A 20,075-nucleotide genomic window follows, 5' to 3' on the forward strand; every position below is an offset into this window, starting at 1 on the left:
AATAAATATACGCGGAGATTACAAGTATGCACATTCCAGCTATGAAAATTTGTCTAATGTACAGTGTGCTTATGCGACAGCCTTCCAAAATTTATTTCACACTATTACTACGTTTACGCGAGCGTTACTTCTGTAGTAACTTACGATATATCACTCGTTTACGCGGAGTAAATTATCGTAAGTTACTATAAAATCCCGTTTACGCAAAGGAAAATCCCGTTTACGCGAAGAAATTATCGTAAGTTAGTACAGAATTAACGCTCGCGTAAACGTAGTATATGTTATACACAAAAGACTATTAAACGCAATTAATTAAATTTAACTCCTAACTGTCGCAGACCATAATGGGGAATTTGAGAAACCACTATCTACATAATTTTCCGACAGTAGAATCATTACTTTCGTAGGAAGATACGTATGAACTTCGCTTTAGCTCACTGTGACATACATGAAAAAAAGCAAATCTTTGTTAAATTGGTATAAAAAAATATCTAATAAACAGAGAAAGAAAAAAAGTACCAGAAATATAATGTGCTATGTAAATCTTAATCAAGTTTGTAATCCATTCAGGTGCATATTAAAGAAAAAGAATTTAGAATAATTTGAATAAAATATAAAAAAAGATGAGGATATTAAGATTTAATACTTATCCGTTATTTAGATAAATTCAACTGATTGGATCAATTATTTTTTAAAGTCTAAAATTCTCAGTTTAATATGTATATACTAAGATATCCTTGTGGAAAGATCTTATTATCATTTATTGCTTTATGATAATAACGATGAGGTACATCTTTAACTTGCAATTTCATAAGATCTTCTTAATCTATATTGGAAAAATTTGGATATTTTTGCAAATTATAATTCTAAATTATAATTGAACATTTTTGACCAAATCAAAGGGAAGATGATCGGAGTAAAGTAGATTTGCATCAGAATTTCTATAGAAGGTTTCATAATCCAACTAACGGCTAACGAGCATTTTAATCTAAAAGGAAACTTAATTTTAATCAATGACTGCTTTAGCCATTTATTTGCCAAATAATCAATTTTAATTTATCTTTGTTGGTATATTTTCAATTTACTTAATTCTTTGTAAATAAATTAACGGATAAATATATAAGACAAGATTATTATCACCTACTGCGTGATTTAATTCGTCTGTAACAGATTTAATTTATCTAATTTGATTCATATTTTAATCCAAATTTAAGCTCGTTAATAATACCACATTGGAAAATTAACAGAATTTAATTTCTTGATTTAATTGTTTAACTATTATATTAAAACCTAAACATTTGTTATTCATAACATGTGCTAATTTCGAATAACTCTGACTAAAATAAAATTTGCCTTTTTCGTATACCTAAGGAAAGTATTTTCAAATAATTCTTTCAATCAATTTAATCCAAATAAAATTTTTGTGCTATTTTACATTTGCTACTTAATATATTCATTTGTTTGCCTACAAGAGAGAGCGTTCACGTTTGTGGAACTATTCAGCTTTGTGAATGGCGGTTCTCAGTTCAACTTCGGCTTCATTAGTCTCCTTCCGTCCTTTGGAATCCCAAAACCCTAAATTAATTTTAATCGCACTTGGCACGGCCGTCTTATCGACCGGGGCGCGAAACCTCTCGCCGTCTCGCCGCGTTATCGCGTCGCGGTGACGACGGCGGCGGCGGCCGAAATTTTCGTCTCGCTTCCGCAAATGAATTTCCCTTGTTTTCGTCGCTGGTAAAACGTCGGCAGGGCACAACCTCGCTGAAATACACACCGCGCCATTACGAGTGTTAACACAGTGCGCCGAGGGAAACCAAAGAGAACCAGGACAGAGACACCGAGAGGGTAAACGCTGGAAGGACGACAGTTGTGGAAGCGACCGGGAATCTGAATTCAGTGCACGCCTCCCCGTTTCGTTATACCAATGGTGTTGTGTTCCCTTTTCTTCGCTCATTTTATTCGTCGTGATTCTTCCCGACCGCCGCAATCGCGGATGGCCTCTGCTCCGGTGTAATTCGCGTAACTGGGTCCGCGCTGACGAACTTCCTTCGGACCGTCGACAATTCATCGTTTGCATTGCGCATTTTTTCGCTCGCGGTTAACTGGAGATATTGGGATGTACGTCGAGAGCGCCGAGAGAGAACGAAATTAGCGTCGGGAAGAAATTTACCCAGGGTGACGAGGTTCGTTTTCTAGATGTGTTTTTCTGGTTGTATATACCTAGAAGTAATTCTTTTGAGACGCGACCTCGAGTCGCCTCGTGCGACGTAGCACGAGATTTGCATCGCCTCTAATTGTGCAAACCTGTTTTTGACATCGCGAGAGCACGATTTACACTAACGAGATAATAAGTAAATAGTCGTCTATCTATTGCACAATTGATCGTACACTGCATCTCTAAAGTAGCCGTGATTACGTGCAATCATGATACCTAATATGCACATATCTGCTTAAACGCGCAGTCACAATGGATACTTTGATTCAATATACTATTTGATATTTGTTTAACGTAAAAGAATATTTCAAGCGTTCAATGATTGTAATAGTGAAAATGCATGCATTTTGCTTTGATGCACAATAATATGGTGATCTCTTTAACAGTAGTTTGAAATCTTGTATGTCTTTCTTTAAATGACTAGAAAAGAGATAGTTAAACCACTCGTTTCAGAAACCCCGCTTTAAATTGTCGTGTAAATGAAATATGAATGCAGAGTGATATATAGAGTACTGTTGCGCGTCGATTTGAACAAAATTTTTGCGGAAGTGGATGTCCGTTAGTAAACATAATAATTTGTAATTTGTTAATTATCCCAGAGATCGTGTCGTCTCTCGCGTTATTTTTCCCCGAATTGTCAGGTCACGCAACCGCGTATAGTGAATTATACGCTGTGACCTTAAAAGGGAACCATTTGGCCGTGCCACATGCTTGTCGCAGCGATGCATGCATCACAAACTGTAGCGAACGGTGAGTGTCAGAATTGTCGTACCACTGGGACATGTCAGTCACATGTAATTCAATCCAACGTCGACTGTGTATCGTTCAACTTTCGAGTTTTGATAAATAAAACGCGACAAACATGGGAGTAACTAACGGTGGCTCTGATATTTAGAGAACACCATTGCGCGCAGCAAATTAACAAATTCGATGCTGATAACGATTCGAAAAGGCGAGTATCGTCTGTCAGCCGTTTTTTTAAATTTGTGATAATTTAATTAGGACCGTAAACATTTATCTTTCAAGTTTACATCGTGATTATTTGTAATATCGTCATGTTCTTAAAAATATTTATTATAATTACCTTAATATTAAAGAACGTGATATTAAAAGTCAATAAAATTCAAGAAATTATCTTTGATTGAGAAAAATCTGCATATGTCATTAGAAGAAGATAAGACATATGTAGCTGGTCTCAAATAAAAAAAATAAATAAAAGATAAATGTGCCTGAGATTTTCAGTTCTTGTACCTATGTTCTACAATTGTTTTAGCTGTCAAACCTTCATTCAGATATTCAGTCTATATAAATCTTCATTTAGTCTATATAAAGATGTAATAATTTATGCAATCTTGATAATAATAAACCGGTTAATTGCCGCTATGAACATTCACAGCGCTGTCATCAATAGTTTCTAGTGGCAGACACTACCTCGAGAATAATAATTCACCTAACTCCTGTCGTCCGCAATTACTTGCGCATCGTGGAATTGCAAGTAATGCATTATGCACGAGTCCGGCGCATTTAGCTCCGTAAGGAAGTTCCATTATTTATCTCCGCGACGTAACAAGATTCATCATTGGCCTGCTTGTACTAAACGCGATATTAATAGCCTTGTAAAACTGCAGTTACAGGGGGGGGGTGTCTAATAAAAGTTGCGACGGCGCCGACTGCATAAGCAAATACCCCTTCGCAAACGATCAAAATATATTTCAACGTGATTGCTCATCCGCTTTCTCGATTTGTACATTTTCTTAGCAACTAGCGCAAGCAAACTTCACACGTGTTATATACATTTGCCGTAATTTAATAACTTATATCGCGCGTAATATCTTAGATCGACAAGTCTTTTAAAAAGAAAAAAAAATCATTTCTTTAATTATAAATATAAATTAAATTCTGTCAAGAATCTAGATTAATCTGAACTTAAATTAGCTTCTTATTATATTAGACAAAAATAATGTCACTTCTGTAGAAGATTAATAACCCATTAATTATCTTGAGATATCCGAATTAATAATTTCTATTTGACATTTTTATGTATATTTTTGCACGTAAAGAATTATCGCAAATCCAGAGTTTGCGTGCCTCCGAATCAGAAAGGAGACAAAGGCAAGTACGCGTCGCTTCCGCGGGGATACATTACAAATGTATGTATATGTTGTAACGCATTACGCGTTAATCCGGTGTCTCGTTTCCGCAAAAATCTCGCGTAACGAATAACCGACGCGCGGCGCGGCGCCAAACGCGACATTAATATCCCTGTAAAGTTACGGTCACGGTGATTCTAATAAAAGTTACAACGGTATCGTTTTCGCGCGATGCGCGCTATACGCGGTTTTACCGGCTGTATTATTCGAATATGTGCACGCGAGCGGACACTCGCGTTAACCCTTGCGGATCTGGTTCGGACACGATCGCACATCTATATGTCGCGAGTAAATCACGTTTCGGTTTCACTTGGTTTATTCACTTTTTTCTGTGCAGCCGGATTGCGGATTATCGTTATTGACGTTATTAAGTACGACATACGAATTATCACAGTTACAATTTAACATTTCTCGAAAATATTGAAAGACAATACTTAAGTGCTGGTCTACAACCTTTAAAGGATATTTAAGCTCTAAGCCGTAAGAAATTGACCAATCACAATGGAATGTCAGGAGAATACTCGATTGTGATTGGTCAATTTTTACGGCTTAGAGCTTAAATACCCTTTAAAGCAAGGTTGTAGACCAGCACTAATATTTGAGAAAGCGTTGTCTTATTTAATAATGTTTAAATGTACGCTGTGTCATATTTAGTAATATTTAAAATTCGTAGTGAGAATAGAGATCAGAATGCGCGAGATGTACACGATTCCTTCGCAGGATAGAGACTTTTGTGCGCACTATTTAATTTTATTACGTTCATCGAGATACTATTTCTATGCAGTAGATGTTGAAAGATGTAACGCAGAAGCTTTCATTATAAAACTTACGGCCACGTCCCTTTTCAGAATATTTCACTGAAAATAATATTGCTTCATTTTCCTGTGCGCATATGTATCCGCGTAAATGCTATACGAACAAAGCGAGTCTGATTATCTCTTTCACGAGTATTCCTACATTTATTGTACCTAATAAAAATATCAGAACTTTCACATTTTGAAAAATGGTAAAGCTTAAGAGATGAGTTGTGGAAATATAATTTATAACATCGTGATGTACTTCAAAATAAAAATAATTGTCTTGTGGCAATATACATCTATATATTCTTTGCACAGTTAAAAATATCAATCTAAAATTCCTTTGTTCGATTGATTTTATTAAGCAAAATGTTTTAAAATTAATGTAATTATTTTACAATTGTCTCATGTAATATAATTGGAAATAAAATTACTCTTTATTTTTAATTGATTAATAAACTTGAAGTTTTTGTTTTAAAAACATGTTACATAGAAATTTTTTGACATATGTATAGATATACAGATCATAACAATAAATAAATTTGAGATCTACGTCAGCAAAGGTATTTGCATTTGTTCCGAAAACAATACATTTTAAGGCTTAATCTAATTTCACCAAATATTTAGAGATAATTACAATTTTATTAACAAGTAATTACATTTTGTATATATTTGAAGTAAAAACTATTAATATGTTTCTCGCTCAAAAGCGTTTCTGGTAACATATATCATTGTTTTTTAGTTACAAGCTATTATCTCAATTGTGCACATAGATAAAATTAATTAAATCGTATAATTCACTATGTAACTTGCAGTTGTTTTCTTTCATTCTTGTAATAATGTTTCATGTAGTCTAAGCGCGTACTAAAAAAACGTCTCATTTTAATGAACTCAGTTGTGAAAATATTCAGTATATCGTTAGTGACTTGATACTCATGTGCGAACGATGATACATTTAGCAACGCTGCACACTTATGCTATCGCTATATTGTGTGTGTGTGTGTGTGTGTGTGTGTGTTTTGCACTACGGAAAATTATGAGTTTTACAAGCGATGTTTAGAGATAATATATTTAATGATTATACTTGAAGTTTTTGGTTTAAATTATATAAATTTATACATATATATAACAATCATAATATAATTGCGATTCTACTCGGGTATTTGCTGTAAAAACAAGGTTAATTAATTTCAACATTTTAAGTATAGTTATAATGTAACAATAATTACATTTTACTATGAAGTAACTATAAATATTTATCTCGCTAGTTTGGTAGCATACATGTTTTATTACAGCTATTATCTCAATTGTGCACTAGATGAAACTTAATTAAATCGTATAATTCTATGTAACTGAGTTGTTCTTTCATTTTTAATAATTGTTTCATGTATCTAAGCCGTACTAAAAAACGTCTCATTTTAATGACTCATTGTGAAAATATTATAATCGTAGTGACTTGATACTCATGTGCGACGATGATCTTTAGCAACGTGCACACTTATGCATCGCTATATTGTGTGTGTGTGTGTGTGTGCGCGTGTGGGTGTGCGTGTGTGCGTGCGTGTGTGTGTGTGTGTGTGTGTGTGTGTGTGTGTGTGTGTGTGTGTGTGTGTGTGTGTGTGTGTGTGGTCAAGGCACATGTTTGTTCAATGAAACTAAATTAAATTCTGGTTTCCGCATTTTGCACTCACCGGAAAAGTATCCGAGTTACTAGCGGATTTACATTTATACACGTGCAAAGTCCTGAGCTCTGAATACAAACGGAATAATTGCATGCATAGCGCTTTTTACGAAATAGTGAATCTTTAAATCTACATTTGTATGCGCTCTCACTTTGGGCTTTTTTTTACTGCCGTACGCAAAGAAAAAATGAAAGAAGTAGCGAAATTTGGAGTAAGGGTTGAGACGAAGGAAAAGTATTACGCGGACGAAACTTCCTTCTTAGTTGAACTTTAACTTGAAATTTACAACATTCCGTCCCTAAATTATTGTCTCCGGCCTCTCCCCAAGGAGACCGCCCGTTAAGCAAAGACCTCTGAGTCGAGCAATTAATATTTGGCCGCGGTAACCTTCGATTACTTTGCGAAGACCTCTTGGAAAGGACTTGTTCCGTGACGAAACCTATCAATTTTCCCCGACTGTCTGGTGGGTCACAATCACGACCTGCGAACGATCGATTTAAAAGTTCTACCTTGCCATCTATCGACGATAAATCACCAGATACATTTGGAATTGCACTGGTAATGCAAATATGACTACTCGCGATCGTCGCGCGGTCGTAATCATGATAAAAGTTTGAGGTACACGAGGGATTGATAACGCAACTGTGTTTATCCCGATTATTTACATAATGGAATTTCGCTTACGCTTCCGATAAAAATTCATGGAAAAACTCTGAACATTTTTTTTTTAAATTAAAAGAAATAATAATTTTGTTAAAAGCAAGGAGATTAAAATTTCTGCGAAAAACATTTTTTGTTAGTAAATTTAACGCTATAAAAACTTTGTAGGGGGAGATTTTGTGTATATTTCTTTTATATAATGTAACATCAGCCCGTGTCAAATTATAAACGTTCGTCTCGTAAAAGTTTTTTTCGTTCATTTGTGAGCATAAGTTTCTTTGTTTCTTGCAGTGCAAAATTGCCACTGGCAATAATAAATCAAATCTTTTTCAACAGCAATAGCTGCAAGGCATCGATAATATCAGAATTGTCGGGCTCACGGACGGTCATTTATACAGAGGGTCGCGCGCTATTGACCAATCATGGATGTCGATTGGATGTGTCATCATAAAAAGCACAGAAGCGAGGCAGCACTTATGGCTCACGGAAAATTGTCCATCAGCCTGAATGAGAGATGCCTCACGGATGAGAACAAAATCCATGTCATTTTGACACAGGAAAAAATGCGACAAATTTTAGGAACAAAGTGTCGGAAAAAACCTCACTCTCGTAACATAAATTTCATCTATTCGTAATCACGAAAAAAAAAGAAGATAATGATATAAATGTTTCTCTTTTGTAACGTTCCTAAAAATTTTTACATTTTTAGTACTCCGTCAATAATAAAATATATTTTAACAAAAAAATATTTTATATATTTAAATATATTTAACAAGAAAATATACTCGCGACGCGTAAAGTTTGCAAATGCAGCAAATGCTTCGTTATTGTTCCTTATACGCAAGAAATCCAAAAGGCCAGTGTAAAATGTAAGAAAATTACGAGGCTATCGCATTTCATAGGGATAATCCGGAAAGATTAATGCAGCAAACGAAGAATATTTCGCGAAATCTGCTCAAACCTATAGTGCCGCTAACGCTCATCGTGCGAACGGAATACCTGACGAAGGCCGGGACTCGCGTTTTTCTTCCCGTCCTTCCGTCACTTCCGTAGCTGCTTTTATACCCCGCGCAAAGCCGAAGATGCAAATTTGTCAACAAGTTTGTCTTGCGGTATATCGCACGGTGTATTTATGATTACGCGATATGCATGCATACATGCGCATAATAATATTGCGTGTCGCGTCGTAAACTCCTGCATAATTGTAGCCACCAGTATGCGCATGCTAATATTTTATAAAACACTATTATTTGTTGTCAAAGCTAACGTAAAGCTAATATATGTATGCTCTCTGTAAGCCCCAGTTATATTTATAATAAAGCGAGCTGCAGAAGGAATTATTAAGTACTTTCTTCTTTCTCGGTCACTTTTTTAGAGCGCGTTGATACAACAGAAAATAATGAAGTGATGAGAAGAACTACAACGACAACGTACACGTTTACATTGGGCTGATTGTGAGTATATATACAATATAGTCTAATGTAGTTCTAGAACTACAGATAGTAATAATACACGGTATTTCCGCATTATCCGGAGATGTAAGTCTTGTCGCCGTCAGCGAGGGACAATAAAACGTTTCAGTTACCGGTTAAGTGAAAAGATATTACGCGTTACGTATGCGGACGAAGTAAGCGCGAAAAGGTGAGAGAACGCGCGGTCGATGGCAAGGCGTCTCGGTAAGATCGACGCGGCTTTGTAGACGGCCACCGATATATACCTTTGTTGCGCCGTGCCTGTGAACGCGTGCACGAACATAGGCGAGTGCATTTTCTCGTGCAAGTCAAGCGTCGTCGGGGCGAACTGGCGAACATCGTCCCGCAGGCGGAATGTCACGTCGCGTCGGTCGCGCGGCCGCCCGGCGACAAAGGCCGTTCCCATCTGGGACCGACGGCGCTTTGCACTTTTACGATTTTACGAGAACTCGGGATACGATCTCTCGAGAGAGATCCCGCGCCGTTGTGCTGAGCGAGTCAGTTAACGACGTCAATTTGGGTCGAGCGTCGTCGCGTTAATGCGACAAGCGTGTTAATCGGTCTGAAAAGTGGCGTCGCTAATCGCTCTCTGATGAATCTGAGAAGTTTAATATACAGAGCCGGTACCTCTAATGGCACGGAACTTCGATGTGCGGCGGCGATTTTTCGACGCGGTTTACTTTACAGCGCGGCAAATCGATTGGAAATAATCTAAATCATATTTTTGATTTCTTTTGCGCTGTACGGAGAAGCTCTATATATTGAAAGTGGCTTTAGGACGTATTCCCGTATACGCGTATTATCGAACCGTTATTGTTCCAGCAATTGATTAATACGTGACGCGCGGCGGTAACTAATACAGCACGGAGCTGCAGTATCGTGAAATGCACTCGCGGGAAGAAGCGTCGCCGTGCCAGCACGTCATGGTCACACACGGAATGAAGCCGGTGCCTATTTGTGATCGATTTCGACGTCAGCCTCGATCGACGTTTGATTTATTGGAAATTTCAAGCAATACGAAAGGCACCCGTCATCTTGTCTGGAATTAAATAGATTAAGGGCAATGGAAATTCCCCTTCCCCCCCTTCGCCTTTCTTATTTCTCAATTGTGGCGATCGAAGACAAGGTGGAAAGGCAAATTATCCCGATAATTAAAAAGTAATGCTACAAAGATATCGTACGCAAACAGTCACAATTCCTAAACGAGAAGTATTGAATAATAAAACGAAACAGGAACAGAGACAATGCAGAAAAGCGGAATATGAAACTACTACTAAACACGATGAAATTTACAACGAGGCTATTAACAGACACGCGAGTGTGGTTACACGATTATGAACATAATTGCTTTCTCGCGAAATAATAACGATATTAGGTCGTTAAACTTCTTGATTCGGGTTACCAGCGATTTTCGTGACTAATATCGATCCTTTCTAAGTATGTTTCTCTCCGTTACAAGCCATTCGAGTTAAGTGGAGTTGAGAATATAACGGAGAATATCGACTTGGCGGGTGGCGATATCGATCGGATAAGACATGCGTCAAAGTCGAGCTGTTTAATAGTACAGCCGCATTCTCTCCGAAACTTGCCCCAGATACGGATATAGGTCGGGTCACCTGTATCTATACCGTGATGTCGGGGGGTACCCCGGGATAACTGCAGAGCGCGGTGCGTATTGGTTTTCGCCGCGATGCAGCAGAACGTGCTTACACACGAGGAACGCTGTTGGCTACTGTTATACATCAATATCGAATTCATCATGTATCCAATTTGCATCTCGATTGGTGCAACATTGATGCCGGCAGATGTTTAGCGCGGGGCTAAAATATTTAAGAACGATTTGCGACAATAAATGTTATTTAATTCGCAATCGACGCGATCCGTTTGCATTATTGCTCGTCATCAGGGCTTGCATCACCTCTCCACGGTAATTTTAGTAATCGCTCGTGATATAAGCGTAAAAATACCGATGTCTGTTAAATGCACTGTTAAATGCAACGCGATTGAACACGCGATTTATACGCGAGAGTAGCTGAAGTTATAAATTCTACGCGTCTATATGTATATTTCAATATAAGCGCGATATACGCGCGATGCTTTACTGCGCGTAGACGTGTTATTTTGAATTTTAGATAAAGTCGGTTGTACTCGTGCTTCAAACAGGCGCACGTAAAAGAATCCCTAAATAAAAAGCTAGTAGATCTAAGATACAACCTATGTACATTTGCGTATAACGGAAAATCAATAGCGGCCGGTTTCCCACATCATTGCTTGATAACATTCGCTTTGAATGCGCTAATACGTATAAAGCGAAACGCTGGTTCTCCTTATACGTTTCTGATGTATTCTAATCTAAAAATTATCGGCTACCTTTAAAAATTGCTGATTTAAGAGCGAAATTAACTTCGTTATATTGGCAACATTTTGCTGAACCTTCTGCTATGACTACACATTTCGCGTTTAAATATAATATTTTATCACTAATTTCTTCTTTTGCTTGTTCTATTCACCTTAAGATTCTGTTAGTGATGGAACAATTAATTTTTTAAATAACTGCTCACTAAAATTTATTTAAAACTCGTTTTTTATCTTAGCAATTCATTATTTTAGAACAAATTGAGTTATGGCGATAAAATTTATTATACATGTAAGAAAAAGATACCATAAAGCTGAGAATTTCCATGTGATACACGAAACACGACGCGATAAGTTCTCAGACAAATTAAACGTGGGAAATACTCACCTCCGGATTGCAGATTTTATATCGGGTAGTCCAGATTTTCCCCTTGCACGATCTACGCCTGCATCGACGCTGTTGTCGCGAGATTCCGCCACCGCACGTCCTAAAAGAGCGAAAAAATTTGTCAGTAAATTAAGTATAATGACTTTTTTAAACGTGTTTCGGCCGGATGTCTTTCCTTTAGGCACGCTTATTCAATAAACTTTTCATAATCCAGGCGCGCTGAAATCGTCAAGAGTTTAATTGCATTTCACCACTGCGTGCCGTCGCGACGCAGTTATACTTAATTCAATTTATTACTTCATGCTAATTTCATGAGCGATCTTTATTCGCTGAAAATTGCGTTACCTTAACAAGTATAAGTTGGCCTCGCTCGGAAGTGCAAAATACATTCGCACATTTAAATAGCAGTGTCGCATTTATGATTTGAAGTGTTTAAGCCAATTATACGATCATATATAAGTCAAAGTCCTCTTTACTCGAAAAACATTATATATAAATTATTTCTACATTAAATATTTCGACTAAAGTTAACACAATTCTTGTGAGTTACTCGTCATTTGCTTCTTAGTATAGATCTCGTATTAAATCAAACTGTATATTCATTTAAGTGACGCTCGAGAAAATACGTGGATATTTTTTGGAATTTCTTCTTCAGGTTATTTTTCTCGTAAGAGTAATACGGCGAATTCTCCGAAATAGAATTATAATTCATAAAAAAATGCAGTTAAGATGTCGGGAAATTTTTAGAAGTGCCAAGACACGAGAAATAAAAGATGAGCTAATGGAGAAGGGTCATTAAATATGGAAAAATGAGCCCAAACTAACCGAGTACCCTTAATATAGCGGTATGCAAATAATATCAATGGATAAATGATTACGCGATAAAGTAGTTTGTATTCTTGTACTTTCCCCCCTCACTTTCTCGATTTTTAGCTATATTGTATATGAATCTCTTGGTTGTACAATACGTTAAAACGAGCATCGCATTACCTAACTATTAATTAATATAGTACAACCATCGTTATTAAATGGGCTCTGCCGATTGAACTGATCACGACTTGGCTCTAGTTTTGGAGAAGTCGATATCGATTTATCGCATTATTCTACACGGATAGTAATTATCTGCTTTGAACAATAACCGACGCACAAACAATTAGTTAATTGGAATAATAATACGTAGCATTACGAAGCTTTGTAATTACGTAAATAATGTTGCGGATGGGTTCATTTTTTAAGTGACTATAAATAATACACGCAATACGCAATAAGTCAATTCTCTATATTATTCAGTACTATTAATTTTGCAACACTAATTAAATTACGTTAAAGACGATATATTTTCACATGGTCATACATACCTTACAGGCGGTATTATCATTTACAGTGATAAAAAAAAAATCATCGCGACGTAATCATTAATTACTGCACCAATAATAATTATTATTACATATATTTTTTATTAATTTGGTGATATCAGAAATTGTAATAGAGAGAAAAGCTCTATAAGGTACGTGCACATGGTGTAGAAACATCAATAAGTAGAGCGCTGTAGATCACACAATAAGGGTTTCCCGACCAAAAGTGCAGTTCGCAAGTTGTAAGTGCCATAAATTGCTACGTCTCCTAGCTTCCGGCCACTTCTGTATAACTGAAAAACGAGCGGGGTGAGTCGGGAACAAACTTATTGCCGGTGGTGGCCGCCAAAATGAGTTCCGGGACGCTTAACATTCTGGTTGTGTTACCGGTAGGACTCAATATTAGAACCGCACGAAACAGACGATGAGAAATCGCGGGATTGGATCATGCCTCGCATGCGGAGGAGGCGAGGCCACCGTCAAGATCGCCCTTTTGTCGTACGACTACCGCGGAACAATATGTGTACGCCGGATGTGCCATTCCCCGTGTCGCAGAATTTCTTCTGGAATACGATTTCTTCGTCGAGAATTAAGAACTTCTGTCTCGTATGTGTACATAGACGGGCATATTATTACAAAATACGTTATCGCGGAGGAAATGTCGGACGGAAGTTCTCGAAATGAGAATGATTTTCTTAGTGTCCTCTCGAGCTGAACATGGAATTAAAGCAAATGTCATTCGCGGCGCTCCCGTAACTCGTCTTTAGTCGTAAAGAGACGGCGAGAATAATTAAAGAATAATTAAAGAATGTTTTATATATAACCATAATTAAAAGGAAATGTATTGCGACACACTTTAGACATTTGTAAAATTAAAGCAACATTCATAAATTATTATAATAATTAATGACTTACTTCGTACACGGCGACAACTTCGACCACGGTGACCATTCTCCCCAACCAGCGTTCTGAAATACAAAAGAGTAACGTTACATTCGGATTATTGTATGTTGAAAATGTAAATAGAAGAGAAGGCAAATAAGCTAAATTGAATAACCGATATTAATTGTTAAATCATGAAATCATTTCGCGTACTCGTATCCTAAAAGCCTACTTCTATACTCATCTAAAACGTACATCATGTCTTTAGTCGTTAGCGCGCTCATTTTCGCGCGACCTCGATTATCTCGATTATCTTGATGTATATTTAAAACAATTTTTCTTTATAACGACGCATTGCCTACGAGACATTATTCCGCGGGCTTGACTTGTCTCCCAACGCACTGTGCTATTGACCCCCATTACAGCCTCTCTGTCCCCTATATATTGTCAGACTTTTATTTCGCTCGTAAAAGTGTCATATACGAGCCGACTACTAGCAGTAATCGGCGTCTGTAATGGTCTCCTCTCTGCAACGTAAAACGCGCTTCAGACGCCGTGACGCCTATGCGCATCGATCGCCTCATTCTGACCAGTAGGTTCGCGAATAAACGTGATAAAAATTTGACCGGCCAGCAACATCCAGTCGTCGTAATTCCCGGCACGTTTTCACGTATGAGAAACAGATTTCAAAAATTCACTTTCGCCACGTGGTCCGAAAGCCGAGGGCCATCGTGACGAATTCACGTTCTGGTGTTTTATGATAAGCAATCGACGGTATACGCGTGCATTTTGATTTCGGTTACACTAAGAAATTACAGAAACGGAATGCGAAAATTTAATGAGAAAAGAGAGACCTGATTTTTTATCAATATATGATATAATGTTACAAATGTATATATTTTACTCGATTTTACCATTTTCAGATAAATTTTTTGTGTCAATATACGATTTTATAAATATAAGGGTACATTCATATAAAAATGTTAGATTATAAATTTTTAGATTACATACTAAAAAAAAACATATACTTCCATATTTTCAACGTAAATTGAGGGCATAAATAATATATGTATAGTTTTTTGGTAAAAGATGAACGAGGGGGGGGGGGAAGAAGGGATGCTGTATTAATATGTAAATGTATCTAATTCACATTTCTCACATTTTTTTCCGCGTTCGAGACAGTTAACGTCCTCACGTGCGAGATGTCGTGAGCGAGCGAAAAATTTTCAAATTTATAATAGAAGACTATATCAACCGCGGGTCGCGTTAACGTATCCCCTCTCAGAACAGCGCGCGATATGAGAGGGAATATTTCTTTCGATCGATCCTACCACGATCCGCGCTCGTTCCTTACGTAAAAATCTCCGATAATGAGCCATTGTACCGGCTTTTTAGCGAAGAAAAAGGATAAAGATGGAGGGAGCAATTAATCCTTTTTATTCTACTTTCCACTCCCCCACCTCCCTCCCACCTACGTCCCGCCGGCTCTCGTTGCACTATCGCATATACGAAAAGAACGAGAGAGGCATTTCGATGTGTTACGTTGCCGGCACTCTTCATGAACTGCGCCGTGAAATTTACTTCCACGGTGCTTCTTTCTGTTTTATCCGTTTGCCCTTCTTTCACTATCCCTTTCGTTGCGCTCACGTTCACATTTTTCAACGGAACGTTGGAAGAATGTAGAGAAAACCAAGGTGATGGATAAGAGCGAGAATAGCGCAAGAATGAGTACAAGGGTACCTGGTAAGAAAAGAGCAGAATAAGACGATAAGAAGAGAAAGAGAGAGAGTGAGAGAGAAAGAAATATCTACATCAGGCAGTATAGGCAGAAGGAAACGTGGAATCGTTTTGGTGGAAAAAGACAGAAAGCTTTTAACGTGATTCCGCTCGGTTGTTTTATTCGGAATTCCGCACGATGAATAATGTCGGCGAGTCGAACGAGCTACGATCGTCGTAGGAAATTATTGACGCATCGATCTCGCGGGAGCCGGGTTCGGTGTAGCGAGCTGCCGCTCGCACGCTGCACGAGAATCACTTTCAAAATGCAGACCGCCATCCGTTATCCCGTTTATCTTCGCTGGCTCGCATACACACGGCAATATTCATCTGCGATCAAATAGTTGCGCTCCTACGATCGAGTTGCCACAAACTAGCAGCGATCTCGTAGAAATTATTACGTCGCTCGTACATTATTTTCCTTTACAAAAGAAGCTACATCGTCGAACGACATCAAAGATTGCCTCAAAATTATAAGCATGTTAATCGCTTATAAAAATAATAAGTTCTAAAAAATAGCTCGACTTTTGTGCAGTCGTGTATATTTAATGAACAATCGCCGGGGAAATAATAAAGGAAACAATAAAAGTAAAGCAATGATAAGAGAAATGAAAGGTAGAAGAACGAGAGGAGATCGTGGGGTAACCAAATTAAAAATACCGAGCCACAAAAATTTCGTAAAGTTCCGTATATTCTATGAATACAAGTAATGTCTGTGTGAGTGGAAAAGTATCGATACCGGTGTTGTCTCGAAAGGGCGTCTGCAATGCGGTGTTCCGGTCGGCGCCGCTGCAGACCTGGGTGTCATCGCTAGTTACGATGACGCAACGATACATCAATACATATATATTTATTCTCCGCCATTCTGGTTTGTCCAACGGCAAATATCGGTGGACATTAGACACTTTGAAAATTTTAGTTCAGTTTTATTTCTGTGCAATACATTTTGTAACTAAAGCGTCTAATTTTACAAGTTTTTAATGAGTGCTGCAGGGAAAAGATTATTCTTCTAAAAGACGTATTTCAGCGATGCAACTCAATCTTAAGTAACACAACACTAATAATAAACGAGCAGAAGACGGAATGCACTTGATTTAAAATAATCATGGAACGGCAAAGCCTTCGGAGAATGTGCTGCGCAGTCTGATAAATATACTACGGGCTGCAGGATATTTTTGTTGTAAACTGAACTTCCCTTACACTGGAAACTCGCGGGTAGAACTTTTCGAAAGCGAGAAATGAGAATGATAATCAAGAACATAGTATACGTACAAATTGTATTGAACGATGCGTCAATTATTAAATGTCGTCGAGGACGTAATGAATTCTGTGAGGACTGAATTAGAATGAGAATATAAATGACAGTTTCTGATTCGCGCATGTTCTCGCATCATCTGGAATTGCGATCTCTCGCAAATTGGCATCGCGAAGGGTAGGGGGAGCAGTGATAGCCCGATAGGCGATCTCTCATTCCGCAATGCGGGCTTTCGCCGTGCCCTATATAGGCACGGCACTGGCCCGTCGTACAGTCGCTGTACCACTCTAATTTGGCACTTTTATACTCCCCTGGGAGAGTTGATCGTCGGCAGGATAAATCTCGCCCAGAGACCGGGCTTTTATATACGGTCACGTCCACAAAGGACGTCCTTTCCATAATTCCATCGGTGCCGGTGGTGATTACAGACGCAGCGAAATATGTAAATTGAGCGTGAAAGCGAGCGATAGCCGCGAATGCGAAATGAATGCGACGATGAAAATGTTAATATCCATTGTACGATTCTTAAAATGGAATGCGAAAAATACGAAAATACGACGCGAAAAAGTAGTATAGATAATAGTAAATAAAACATAGTAAATTATACGAAGCGAGATCATATCGAGCCAGATCGTCAACTAGATCATACCGTAAGTATATATCTTGTAAATTTTATGTAGGGTTATTAATAATTGTCGTTTTATAATCCGAAAACTGACTCTTCTATATTTTCTCTCTATAATCGCCAAGGTAATAAATCTCAACTGAAATCGTAAATATAGCGCATCCTCAACGCCTTTTCCAGTTACATAAACATATTACGCCCGACTATGTAAACGCATGTGTACGTATGTATATCGGGAGGAAACAGAAAAGCAAAGAAAATCAAACCGACGCGACGAAGGAGAAGAACGAGAGAGAGAGAGAGAGAGAGAGAGAGAGAGAGAGGGGGGGGAGGAGAGGGCTGCTACAGAGTAACAGGCTCACTATTCCCAATTCCCATCCAATCCAAAATCAATCTTAGTTCGTACTCTTAGACTGGGAGTGAGATTCTAAAGGGATCGGTGAGAAGAGAGGATAAAGCGAGGGATAAAGGGGGTGGGCGGAAGGAGGAAGGTGGACCGATCACTTTTAAGCAGCGTTGTGCAAGTCTGCATTATTCAAACTCTATCGTCGAACTAGGCGACCCTGCGAACACCCTCCAAGGAGCACCCTTCTGTCTTTCCCCAACGCCGACCTTCGTTTCCACGTTTCACCTTCTCTGTCGGCGTTTCATCCATTATCGTCCACGGTGATCCACGGAATCTACCTTCGCGCCCTGATTTTTTTGACCGCAGCAGCTGCTTCAATTTCGATGTCTCACACCTCTATAACTTATATATTCGCCTAATAATATTTATCCCTTATAAACTTCAATTTAGATGTGCCTTTAAATTTTGCCTTTGATATAGTCGATGTGTTTCTTCTGAAATAGCTCATTCACATATTTTACATTCAAGGAAAAATGGCTCGGGTAAAAACAAAATTAAAACATCTTATTAAACATTCTGTTAAAATTTTGCAAAATTCCAGGATAATTCAAAAGTAAATCGATATATTGTAACATAAAACAAACTATTCAAGAGATACATCACGTTATTCAATATATAATAAAAGAAAATATCTGCATGTAGAAAATATGTTAAAAAAGTAAAAAAGGTAAAAAAATATTTTTGTTTAGATATAAATTTTATCGGGAAACATTAAAAATAGTGCCTGTATACTTTTACATATAGTGCCCGTATACTTTTATATAAAATATAAGATAAAAGCACAGTATATATATTTTATATTAAGATCTAACAGATATTTCTGACAATACTTTCTCCAAAAATAAGTTTTTTTAATTAATTTCTCATCATATCCTTGTAGCTATTTAAAATTTTTTTGTGCGCCGACTTCTTCGATTGTTAATTTCTTTGACTCAATTCATTTGCCTTTCTAGTCATTTACCAATGGCATTTGATTTATGCCGCTGCTGAAGTCAATATCTACCGTCAATACTCGTAGAATCTCCGGTAAAAGGGAACGCTTTTCTCGTTTTCCCTTAAGGACTCAAACGAGATATTCACGGATTTCGGTTTGGCGCATTTGATTTTCTCAAAGTACATATATACATCCCTTCGATGTCGGTCACCTTTCATCGGGCGCCGCCCGCTCGCGCAACTCGCGCATCTGCAGTTTTCTCGGCGCGCGTTTCTACAGCTCTGCTGACGGAGCCTCTTGATTTTCTCAATTTCGGACGCTACGTAAACACCCCCGGAAACAACCGTAAACAGCCGTAAACTCCCGGCTGTGAGCTGCTCCCACGTTTTCCGCCCCCGTAATCCTCGCCCGTATATACCTGCGACCTAGTCTCTTAATTTCCCTCGGCCTGAGCGCAACGCAAACAAGACCGCGCGTATAAACTCGCTCATACGCGCGTAATGCAAGAGCATCGCATAATGAATGCCTCGGCGCCTTTCGCGCCCATCATTTTACATGAAGTGCTGGCAGTTGGAGTGCATCGAGCTCGTTGCGTCTCCCGCGCGATGACGATGTATGACGGTCGCTTGTGACGCTACGCTACGCTAGAGCGAGAGCGTTTAAGCACGTACCCTCATTTGACGCGTCTTTAAGACAGTTTAGCAGGTTGAATTTGACTTATTGTTGGTATAAATTTAGAAATTCCGTACTTTTCGTCCGGAATGTTTAGCAGCGAAGCGTTGTTTCTCAAGAGAATACGCGTGTGCGCGGATCAATTTTCTATTATAAAACAATATAAATAATTGTATAAATTAATTGCGTGCTGCGTTTTATATTAAGAGAAGTATTGACCTGTACTTATTTATTCAATGCGTGGATGCAATAATATATATAAGCAAAAGGATTTACAAAATGAGACTGTCAGTGACGTGACAGCGGATTAGATCGCAGATTTACTTATCGCTATATTATATCGTATACGCGCGACAGCCAGCATCGTTCTCAAGATACGGATACGTTTTCGAGATAAACCGATTCGCGGCGCGTACATCATCCGAAAGCTATTTTCAAAGCAAAATGTTTA

At 38.1% G+C, this 20,075-nt stretch overlaps 1 protein-coding gene across 3 annotated transcripts in view; it reads right to left on the reverse strand.

The window, feature by feature from the left end:
• Positions 1-20,075, reverse strand: part of Nolo (ADAMTS-like no long nerve cord) — a 184,998-nt gene that overhangs the window by 48,096 nt on the left and 116,827 nt on the right. For all 3 annotated transcript variants that reach the window (XM_077399691.1, XM_077399774.1, XM_077399600.1), the window contains exons 3-4: positions 13,990-14,042; positions 11,720-11,819 (exon numbers count right to left, since the gene is read on the reverse strand). In XM_077399691.1, the coding sequence (XP_077255817.1) occupies positions 11,720-11,819; positions 13,990-14,042 (153 nt within the window). The remainder of the gene's footprint in view (positions 1-11,719; positions 11,820-13,989; positions 14,043-20,075) is intronic.

The sequence above is a fragment of the Temnothorax americanus genome, unplaced genomic scaffold, assembly GCF_048541705.1.
Source record: "Temnothorax americanus isolate GAGA-0224 unplaced genomic scaffold, ASM4854170v1 Scaffold1, whole genome shotgun sequence".
Lineage (NCBI taxonomy): Eukaryota > Metazoa > Arthropoda > Insecta > Hymenoptera > Formicidae > Temnothorax > Temnothorax americanus.